The 11115-nt window shown below is 46.1% G+C and overlaps 1 protein-coding gene across 1 annotated transcript; it reads left to right on the top strand.

Annotated features, from left to right (window-relative positions):
• Positions 1-5104: 5104 nt before the first annotated feature.
• ZCCHC9 (zinc finger CCHC-type containing 9) lies at positions 5105-10295 on the top strand (the record flags this gene model as incomplete). Its single annotated transcript, XM_083883822.1, has 5 exons — positions 5105-5362; positions 6572-6722; positions 6944-7036; positions 7950-8018; positions 9325-10295. 5 exons carry the CDS (start codon positions 5105-5107, stop codon positions 9435-9437), a joined length of 684 nt encoding a protein of 227 aa, XP_083739948.1. The 3' UTR covers positions 9438-10295.
• Between the last annotated feature and the right edge of the window lie 820 nt (positions 10296-11115).

Raw genomic sequence — 11115 nt, 5'->3', positions numbered from 1 at the left:
TTCATTCCACATCACAAATTAATATTTTGAATTAAACCTGGAGAGTGACAATTAAGTCAATGCAGCATGTCTTTTCTCAGTCCTATTCCCTCATGGCAATGCTCAGGAGGACAGTTTTGTTTGCTTGGAGCCCATTCTACTCTGAGTGGGGCCCACCCTGGGGCTGAGGTGTGGGGAGCAGGGTCTGTGCCCTCCAGTGCCTTCAGGGGCAGCTGGAAGGTGGCTGCACTGCTGCCCCCTGAGGACTGGCTCAGGAGAATGGCTGCAGCAGGAAACAAACAACCTGAAAGTTTGTGTGCCCACACAAAGAAAGAAAACCATACAGATAATGACTCAACAAGAAAATATTAAAGGTTCAAAAGCTGGGTTAGTGCACTAACTCTTGACATAAAATGCTACTTCTTGTTTCTAGTATTTATTTTCCCAATGCCACAACTACTGCACTGCTGAGACCCTTTTCTGCCAATAAAACTCTTTCCTGACACTGATTCTCTATAAATCTTTGAAATTTATTTGATTAAGTGCCCCAGGAGCTATATGCCATGCCTCAAGCACTTCTATAATGCTCTTGACAAAGCAACTAGGGATCAGCAGAAATAATCTCTGAGGTCAAGCTCCATCAAAGCCTGCCTGTGCTCCATTAGGCAGTTCGTGCAGGGTGAGACCTGGGCAGGAATTTCCCATTACAAGACAAGAGGAAATGGGCACTTTAGAAGAGATATAATGAAAAAAATTTTCCCCTGTGAGAGGTGGGGGGGCCCTGGCACATGGTGCCCAGAGAAGCTGTGGCTGCCCCTGGATCCCTGGCAGTGCCCAAGGCCAGGTTGGACAGGGCTTGGAGCAGCCTGGGCTAATGGAAGGTGTCCCTGCAATGGCAGAGGTGGCACTGGATTTAGGCTCCCTCCCAACCCAAACCAGTCTGTGAAGTCTGTAGCTACAACAGTTGTAACTGATTTCACATGTGGCACTTTCACACCTGAAATCCTTGGCTACCCAGCAAAAACTGACAATGGGCTCTGGAGGTTCATGACTCTGTCACTTCTACAGGATCAGTTCACACCTGACATAATGTTTCTCTGGAAACATTAAAACCAAAAGGGAGCAGATTACACAAGGAATGAGTTACAGCTAATATTTATATGCAGAATTACTTTACTAATAAGATTCGCTGGAATGCAATTTAAGACCCGCATGCTAATCTTTCTCCAGCAATGCCTCTTACAGTTTGCCTTCAGCCTAAGGTTTAATTAAAAGATTAAAGACTTAAACAGTCACTTCTTTTGCCTGCAAAAATGCCTGTGGGAAACACCTAAATGCAATGCATATGGCACTGAAGTCCTACCAAGCCAAATCTTGTAAGAGGGCAGAGTCACCTACTGCTAAGCCTAGTAATGATGACTGATATGACATTTTTAATTGACTCTAAATTATTATAGAAAAATATTTGGCTCCTAATGAGAAAATATCAGTTATATTACAGAAATAAATCTATCAGTAAACAAGTGTAATGAAAGTATTTTTTTATCTACCCACTGCTCAGGGAACTCAGCTGGACCCAGCAGAGAGGAAAAAGAACTTGATGAATCATGCCAGTTAATTTTTAGCTCATTTTGTGTGTATTCTGGCTTGAAAATGGTGTAAGTTTTTAGTGTACACCTTTAAGAAGTATCTGTCTTAGCTCTCATTCCAGTTTTATGCTCTGCTTTCTGAACCAGCATTTGGGCTTTGAAATTACTGATAATCTACCTGGTACTCAGCCATAACAGCATGAACTACTGGCATGTTTCTTCTTTTCTTTTTTTCTTCTTTTCTTTTTTCCCCTGTGGAAATGGGGATTTTATAATTTTCTTGATGGAGAGGAGCGTAAGAAATTAGTAAAACTGAAAAGATTAGAGGACTCTCCCTTGCTGATCCCTCTGCCCAAGGAATCTGTACCTCTGCTGCTGCCTGCAGTTTTAGCCTGTTCTTTCTCCTTTTCTCTGTGAAATGCAGCAGTTTTTCAAGGTACAGTCAATACTGCAGAAAAGGCCATTGTATCCAACACAGGAGGACATCCCATTCTTCCTTTGTTCTTGCATACCTTCAACCCTAGAAATTACAACTTTGTGATCTGAAGACACAAGCTCAAGTGAAGTGCAGTGCAAATCAAGTTTAAATTCATCAGTTTCCTCACTGTGGGTTTCTGAGAAAAGAAAAAAATACATTCTCCTGGGAGAAAGCAGTGTTTTCTATTTAGCACACAGCCACCAAAAGTAAAACCAGGGAAGATTCTTGTGCTCTCCTGACAGTGCATGTCTAACATTCCTACTTGAGCCATGATTCCCAGACTGTCATTTTGACATATGAATAACAAATAGCAGCTTTGCAGTGTAAAACAGCCAAATAAAATAACTGACCACAGACCTTAATCTTCAAAAGCTCCAGTGCATCCAGGCACTTAAACATTTGCCTGAAAATAAACCAGTAAATATCTGAGTTGATCCATCAACAAAAGTTGATGGAGCAACTTACTTAAGCTCATGTTAAATATCCTGAAAGAATCATAGCTGTGAGCAACACACCCTGGTGGAAATGACATCCAGTGCTGGTCAGCTGAGCAGGCTCACTGAAGGGGATGCTGCCCTGGTTGTAACAATCAAAATCCATAAATATTAAGATTAAACATAGCACAGGTAATTATTTAACACTGACAAGAAAGCAGAGCAGTAAATGCTAAGCAATCTGTTCATCTTATGGAGAATAAACCAAAGTGAACCACCTGCACAGGAGCCTCAGAATATTGCAGATGCAACAGAGTTTAAGCGGGAACAGGGCCTGTTTTTCCTTTCTCTCCCCGGGCTTACAATTCAAATGAAAACAGCCAAGAAAATGTCACCCTGATGCTCTGCCAACTAGTATTACCCAAACCATACAGGCAAAAAAGAGTGAACAAAGATAACATTGGCTCTGTGTGTGTACAACCAAAGCTTCTTCTGGTGCCTCTTCAGCAGACAAAACCTCCTTTTTGGGGTATGAGGATTAGGAACATATGAACACTGTGCTGTGTTCAGACAATTTACTGCTTATTAGGAAAATATGGGGGGGGGGGGGGGGAGGGGCGAAGGAATAAAATTTACAATTATTTGCACTGCTTCTGTGTTGCTCATAACTCACCTGGTGCAAAGGTACAGGGGAGCTCCCAGCCCAGTAATGTCAACCTGGAACAAATCTCCAGCCAGTGCAAATTTAAACAGGAGTGGCCTCTGCCACATAAGTGATACTTGAGGTAAACGCTGTCTGACTGATTTAGCAGGAAGGGGTTAAACACCCTCTTCCACTGCCTGCAGAGCTGGATCTTAAGGGTGACTGATCCTGTCTAGACACACACACACATAAAATTCCAGGCTGGGAAAGCAAGGTGCAGGAGCAACTGGGACCACGTGCTCTGGCTGAGGTGTAAGTCACTACATAAGCAAAGGAGGTGTTTTTAATTTTAAAAAGACATACTGGCCCCTTCTGGTGGTGTTTTTGTTATTGTTGTTGTTGTGGGGTTTTTTTTGGGGGGGCGGTTGTTTTTTTTGTTGTTGTTGTTTTGGTTTGGTTTGGGGTTTTTTTCGGTTTTTTTATTTCTTTTTTATTTTCCCCCTTTTTTTCCTTCTTTTTCTTTTTTTTTCTTCTTCCCTTTTTTCTTTTTTCCTTATTTTTTAATTTTTCCCTTTTTTCTTTTCTTTTTTTTTCTTCTTTCTTTTTTTCTTCCCCCTTTTTTCTTTTCACCTTTTTTTCCTTTTTCCCTCTTTTTCTTTTTTCCTTTTTTCTCTTTTCTCTTTTCTTTTTTTCTCTTTTTTCTTTTTTTTCCCCCTTTTTTTCTTTTTTCTCTTTTTTCTTTTTTTTCCCCTTTTTTTCTTTTTTCTCTTTTTCTTTTCCTCTTTTTTTTTTCTTCTCTTTCTTTTTTCTTCTTCCTGTTTTTTTTTTTTTCCTTTTTTTTTTTTTCTTTTCTTTTTTTCTTCCTTTTTTCTCTTTTTTTCTTTTTCTTTTTTCCCCCCTGGCATTTAAACGGCGTTCATCAGTTATTTTTATCTGCAGTCAGCACTAATCATTCTTTACACGCGTGCTCCTCCTGCCTGTCAGCGGTGCGGTTTAAAACACTCTTTGCGCACACCTCCCTCTAGTGGGCTCAAAACCTCGGAAAATCGGCAAAATCCGCGAATTCCCCTAGGGAGACGCAAGCATTAGGGATAAACACTGGAGAAAGCGTAGCATTCTTTATATATATTTTATATGGTGTACGTATAACGCATATACCTTCACAACATCAACCAGGAAGCCTCACGGGGATCCCGTGAAATGATAAAAACGCAAAGATGCGGCGGCCTGACCTGGGGTGGGGGATGTGGGAGACGGGATGTCATTATTTGTCCCATAAACATTTATTGAAGCTGCTGAGTGCCTTCCTCCGATACTACAGCCCCGGGATTCCCCCGGTCACCCCTCAGTGTCCCCAGCACAGCACAGCAAGGAGCTGGAGCTGCTGCAGCCAGGCCAGAGGAGGCTCCAGGATGAGCAGAGGGATGGAGCAGCTCTGCTGGGAGGAAAGGCTGGCACAGCTGCCATTGTTCAGCCTGGACAGGAGAAGCTTTGGGCTGACCTCACTGTGGCCTTGCAGGGCCTCAAGGGGCTGCAGGAAACATGGAGAGAGACAATTGCCAAGGGCTGGAGGGCCAGGACACAGGGAATGGCTTCCCAGTGCCAGAGGGCAGCAATGGATGGGATCTTGGGCAGGAATTGTTCCCTGGGAGGGTGGGCAGGCCCTGGCACAGGGTGCCCAGAGAAGCTGTGGGATCCCTGGCGGTGTCCAAGGCCAGGCTGGAGTGTGTGGATCCACCCTGGGACAGCGGAAGGTGTCCCTGCCATGGCAGGGGTGGGAGAGTCCCCACAGCCCCCTCAGGAACGGCCTCCACCGGGATCCCCATTCCGTCCCTTCCTGAGGCCTCCCACTCTGCCGGCTCCCGCTCCTCCTCTTCCTCCTCCTCTTCCTGTCCGTCATCACCGTGCGCGGTGGGGCTGTGCTGGACCCTTTTCTGTGCCAGATCCTTGTCTGTGCCTGTATCGGTGTGGGTTTGGGGCCATGACCCGCTGGGCCCGGCGGAGCGCCCCGCCCGGGGCCCGGGCTCTGCCCGCCACCCCCTGGGAGCAGCTGGCGCCCGGCGCGGAGCCGGAGCCGCCGCGGGCAGCCCGGGGCAAGAGGAGGAAAAAGGGATACGAGAACCAGGACGTGAACGGGTTCGCGGCACACCGCGGGGAGGAGGAGGAGGAGCTGCGGAGGAAGGACAGGCGGCGGGAGAGCAGGAGGCTGAGGAGGCAGGAGAAGAAGAAGAACGCCATGGTGAGTCTTGCCCTGCAGCCACGGGGGAAAAAAGGGAGAAACTCTCCTTTTTTTTTGCTCAAAGCTCTCATGTTTGGGGAGTGTGTGAGCATCCTCGAAGGGCTCGCATGAATAGTGCTCTGAATTGCACCCTTTGTAATAAAATATGACGAGTTAAGGCTGGAGGAATCCCCGTGACAGCATCTGGCTGTGAACGTGTGTCCAAAGCAATTTAATCAAAGCAATACACAGACTGTCTCTAATCCCCAGTAAAGCTCACACAGAGCACAGTCTTCACCCAGTGGGGCCCTGTGGGGAAGGGACAGTAGGTTCAGCTGATCCCACAGATTATCATGGAGTCTTCCCAAATTTCTCCCCATTCCTAACTCGCTTTTATACTGTTTTATTTACATTTAGGTGGAGGTTCAGTGGCTCAGTCATACATCTTAGTTAGGGGTGGTTGTGCCCTGGGAGTGGGTCACTCAGGACAGTTATTGTGGTTGAGTTGGGATGTAGTCAGTCCAAAACCAGGGATTTCACCACAGCTGCTGATCCAACAGAACATCTTCCTTTGTTTCCCTTGGCTTTCAGCTGCTGTGATCAGCTGCAAGGTTCCACCAGGTTCCTTCCTCTGCAAGGATTTTGGCAGAGCTGCAGGGTCTCTGCCCCGCTCTACCCTCCTGTTAGTCCAGCCTGGATTGTGGTGTGTGTGGGGGGGTCCCATCCAGGGAGTAGCCACTGTATTTTCCCTGAAATTAACCCCCACAAAGCCATTAAGGGAGCCCCATGTGGGAGGCACAGGTCTCTCTCCCTGCTGTGGGGCTCAGCAAGAGCTCAGCCCTCCCCTACCACAGGCACAGCGTGTTTCAGGTGAAAGACGTGAAGTTTGGAACCAAAGATGGTTTTCAGCTCCAGTCGTAGCCTTTAGCGTGGCTCTCCCGGCTCAGCACTGTTCCCCCTGCCCCTTTGAGGAGTCCCCAGCCCTTCTTGGGTCCTGGGTGAAACTAACTCAGGTGATTTTCATGTTTGATTCGTCAAAGTGTGTGTTGCTGGTTAAAGGAGAAAAGTAATAATGAGCACTGTTTGATGGCACAGAGCACAGTTTGATGGCACAGAACACAAAGCCTCTTCCTGGCTACTTTTTCCTGGGGACAAAATTGCATTTACTCTTTAAGGCCCTGTGAAGCTGGGATTTCCAGGTCAGAGCTCACTGTATTTTCCTCTCCCAAGGTGTGTTTCCACTGCAGAGAGCCTGGCCACGGCGTGGCTGACTGTCCTGCAGTGCTGGAGAGCCAGGACATGGGGACAGGGATCTGCTACCGCTGCGGATCCACGGAGCATGACCTCAGCAAGTGCAGAGCCAAGGTGGATCCAGCTGCTGGTGGGTCTCAGGAATTTGTGCTGTTGTGAAGTGCCTGGGTCTAAATTGTCTGACTGCTGGCCCTGTAGTTTTGTGTGTTAGAAATTTAACTTTTGCAGTATGATAATGGGGAACCTGGCAGTAATTTATAGCATGAAGTGATTAAAATATTGTCACTGCACTTTGTTGGGTGACTTCACAAAGGGTTTGCTGTGGACCATAAACCCTGTGGGATTTTGCAGGTCCATTTCCCTATGCAAAGTGTTTCATCTGTGGTGAGATGGGACATCTGTCAAGGTCGTGTCCGGATAATCCCAAGGGATTGTATGCTGAAGGTGAGTGTACTGATTCACTAAATTTAGTAAAATTGAACTTCAGTGGCCTTCTTACCAGATACAGAAAAAGTTACACTGCATGTGAATGAAAATGTGGCTAAAAGGAATTCCTGTGTATCTTTCAGTAAAAGCAGAGTAATTCCAGGGAGTTCACTGTCAAATAATTACCTGGGGATTTCTGTTTTAAGTGTAAGTTTAGTATTAAATGACAGGATGAGGTGCAAAGTGTGAGGCTTTGCTTGTGCCTCAGTGTCAGGAAATGCACAAAGGAACAAAATGCTGTGTGAATGTAGACAGTGTATATTTACATGTACATGCACCCAGGAAGGTGGTAAGAACATTCTCACACAGTAGCTTAAGATGCTGGGAGGTGGCATAACACAGGCTCTCACTAAAGGGAGAGTATCTTCAGCCTGAGCAACTTTAATGAGAAATGAGGTCTAACTTTGAAGATTTCACTTCTCCATTGGCTCCAACTACCAGCATTCTGTCTCCTGGTGTTTCCCAGCACAAATGTGGGGTCTTGGCAAACTTCAGAAACTGATCTTGCAGCCCAGTTAAAGTGGAACAAAAATCGTCTTGCTTTCGAGTGTTTGTATTGTGGAATTTTGTATTGTGTAGAATTTCACATCTCAGTACCTGCAGTTGGATTACCGGCCTCTCAGGAGCCCCTGTCCATTTTAAAAATTCATTTGAGTACAGATTCCAGTAGAATTGAGCCTGTTACTCAAACAGAGAGCTTCCAGCAAATCAGTACCCAGTAAGCAGTGGCTGGAATTGGTGGTGTGTGGTGCTGTACAGGAGAGTTTGATCCCAAACAGCTCTATCCCTCACAGACACAGGAAGGGTGTTTTGTTGGGTGTTTTGTGGTGTTTTTTCCCCTCAAATGAGTAACAACTTTCTGTGTGAACAGGTGGGGGCTGCAAGCTCTGTGGCTCTGTGGAACACTTCAAAAAAGACTGCCCGGAGAAGCAGAATGCAGGTGAGCTGCAGGGGATGTGGGGTGGGAGTGGGTCAGCTACTGCTCTGCATGGCTGTGGTCAGGGAAAAGGCTTTGGGAAGAGAACTTGGAAGCAGCTGAGGTGACCTTTTGGTGGGACACTCAGGAAGGGTGTGGAGGAGTTAGTAAGTTGCAGTGCAGAACTAAGATAATTCCTTTTTTTTTTAAAGAAAGTTCATCTTGTGTGTATCTGAAGGCCATATGAAATAATCTGTATTTTTTTGGCCAGTATTTATGCTGCTGTTCAGAGTTTGGCACCTGTACAGCAGAGCTGGCTGCTGCTTTTTGCAGATTTCAGTGTGAAGTGGTGGAGCTGAACCCAGTGCCAGGTGCAGGGTGGTGGTGTGTGCAGGCAGGTGTGTCAGGCACCCAGGACAGGGACAAAGAAGATCTGTCCAGCTGGATTCACAGCTAAAGAACTGCTTTCTTATGTGTTCTTCAGCTTTCCATGTGGGTGGAAAAATTAAATTAGATTTAATTTTTTAATTTAATTTAAAACCCCCACTGCTCTACATGAGGCAAAGCATCAAACAACGGTTTGAAGAATGATCCTGTAACTGGAGTGGTGACATACCTGTGCATTTTTCTACTTAGTTTCTCTGACAGTTAATGTGCCACTTCATAATAAGCCATCTTGGTGAAATTTATGTAATAAATATTGATGGCATTTTCTATATCTGATCCTATATTTATGAAATTTTTAGGTCTGAGACCATATGTAAGATTCTGGGTGTGTGCTGCTTTGCCAGTTTAGAATGGGTCAGACTCAGTCTGAATTGGTATGACAGAGGTTTATGACACCAACAGACTCTGAAATTTCCCCAAACTCACCTGCAAGTAGCGAGGCTGTGCCCACTTGGGTGACTGATGTTTTAGAAGCTTATAACCAGATTTTTTTCTACCATTTTCTGTTAAGTTTAACATCCATAATAAGACTCTAAGACTTTATTTTCCCAAGGGACTTCTTTCAAAACTAGCACTGCTGGTTAAAAACAGTCAAGTTAATTGGAACTGTGACACCATTGTGATTTTCTTTGAGATGAAGTGTGACCTGTGCAGAGCATGTTGAGGTACAGGAAGGCAGGTCAGAGCTGTCAAAGGAGTTCAGGCCTTAAGAGTTTCCAGTTTCCTCAGGCAGATTCTCAGGCAGATTTGGGCCAGCTTTCATATCCAGGGGCTGGTGTGGCATTCCCCATGTGCAGTGCTGGGTGTGCTGCCCTGCTGGGGCAGATGCCAGGGCTGTGCAGTGGCAGAGCTGGCCCTGGCACTGCTGTGTGTGTCCCTGCAGAGCAGCTGACAGTCGGGCGCTGGACCCCCGGCCTGAGCGCGGACCACGAGGACGTCGCAGCGCCGGCGCTGCAGAAAGCACAACCCAAACGACCCAAAGTTGTCACCTTCTGAAGGCCTCCTGCCTCTCAAACAGAGAGTTCTCCTGTGCTGCTGCGCTCCAGAGTGGTGACGACAGAGGGTGGATACAGAAGATCAAGCAGGCTGCAGAGCAATTGCTGGTTTTTTGTATCCCCTCATTTTCCCAGTTTGCCTCCCGAACTTGCCTGGCTCGCTGTAAAGGTGGGAACAACAGGCGCACAGCAAGTGGCTATTTTATTAAAGGAATTGTGGGTGTTTTCTAAAGGTTCTTGTTGGATTACAGTTCAGTTTTACCTTTTCCTTTCAGGAATAATGAACTTAATCCTCTGTATGTTCCAGCTTGAGCAGTCTTGTGATGAAGTTACAGATCAGCCCTGTGGGCTGCTGAGCTTGGGGTGCAATTCTTGGTTATAGTTGTTATTATTAGCCATTAACCTCACTGGTCATGCACATTGGGTCATTTCAGTGTGTTCACTGACAGAATCAAGCCCTTCCTCTGAGGCCTGTGGTGAAACACAACCCTGAAGAACTGGAGAGCAAGTGAGAAGCTTTCTTAGTTTATTTCTTTTTCAAAGAAAGTGCTCAAAAATCTGCAGTTTTTCAGTGCCTTGGTAAGCTGGGAGTAAACTTTTCTTTGTATTGCACCTGCCTCCTTCATGGCAGACTTACTATTTTTAAATGGAGACTACAGCCTTAGAAAAATATCCAATTGGTGGATATTAAAAGAAAGATTAGGAAAACAACTTCAGAATTCCTGCAGCCACCAGTGTTACGGGAGAAGTGCATTCTGAGCTCCCCTCACATCCTTTTCTTGCAGCAAAAAACAAATACAGGGAATGAAATTGTGTGGAGATATTTTATATTTGTACAGGTAATTATTTTTAATAAAATGCTGCTAAAGAATACAGTGGTTAGGTGTCATATTTTAGGTTTCTTGGTGCTGCTGTGGAGACTGAGATGGGGGTGTGCAGTTTGTATTAACCAGAGCATATTTTTAAATGGGGAAGAGGAGTGGATGTGAATGAAACCCAGGTTTAATTATGGAGTTTTAATTAACTGTTGGATAAAAGCTCAAAGCTATCAGTTTAATGTGGACATTTTGGCAACAGACATTTATCCCAGTTTAAGAACCATTTCCCTTTCTATTCTATGAATTATGTATATTGTTTGAAAAGCATCTTTTTAGATCATTTCCCTGCTCCTTGGCTTTGTAATGAGTTCTTGCAGCCTTGGGGCCGTGGGCTTGGCCTGTCCTGGTGGTACCAGTGCTGCCCAGTGAGGGCTGGTGCAGGCAGAGGGGTGTGCTGGGCTTGTGGAGCTCCAAGGAGCTGCTACAGAGCAGCCTGAGCTGTAACTGCTGGACAAAACTACTCGTTAGATGCACCCAGTGCTGTTTCACAGAGGGATCTGTGGCTGCATGAAGCTGTTTGGAAAGCAAAAGGTGCTGTTCTGTGAAGATGTAAACCTATTCGTGTACAGTGCTTGGTGCAGGCAGCATCTGTGCTGGCTCTCCCCGGTGCTTGTGTCCAGAGCCAACATTAGGGGTCTCTCTTCACCAGCACTGGGATCTCGGTTTACCTGTGCAGCCCAGAGCTGCTCTGCCATCACCTGCACACCGCAGGCTGGGGAGAGCTGCTGCAGGGAGGGAGCTGGACCCTCCCGGGAGGTGCCAAACACGACCTTGGTGGCTTCTGTGCTCTGGAGGGGGCTG

Source organism: Zosterops lateralis (assembly GCF_965231275.1).
Source record: "Zosterops lateralis genome assembly, chromosome: Z".
NCBI classification, from domain to species: Eukaryota; Metazoa; Chordata; class Aves; order Passeriformes; family Zosteropidae; genus Zosterops; species Zosterops lateralis.
Note: the sequence above shows the minus strand (reverse complement) of the source record. Positions and strands in the feature narration are given on the sequence as shown.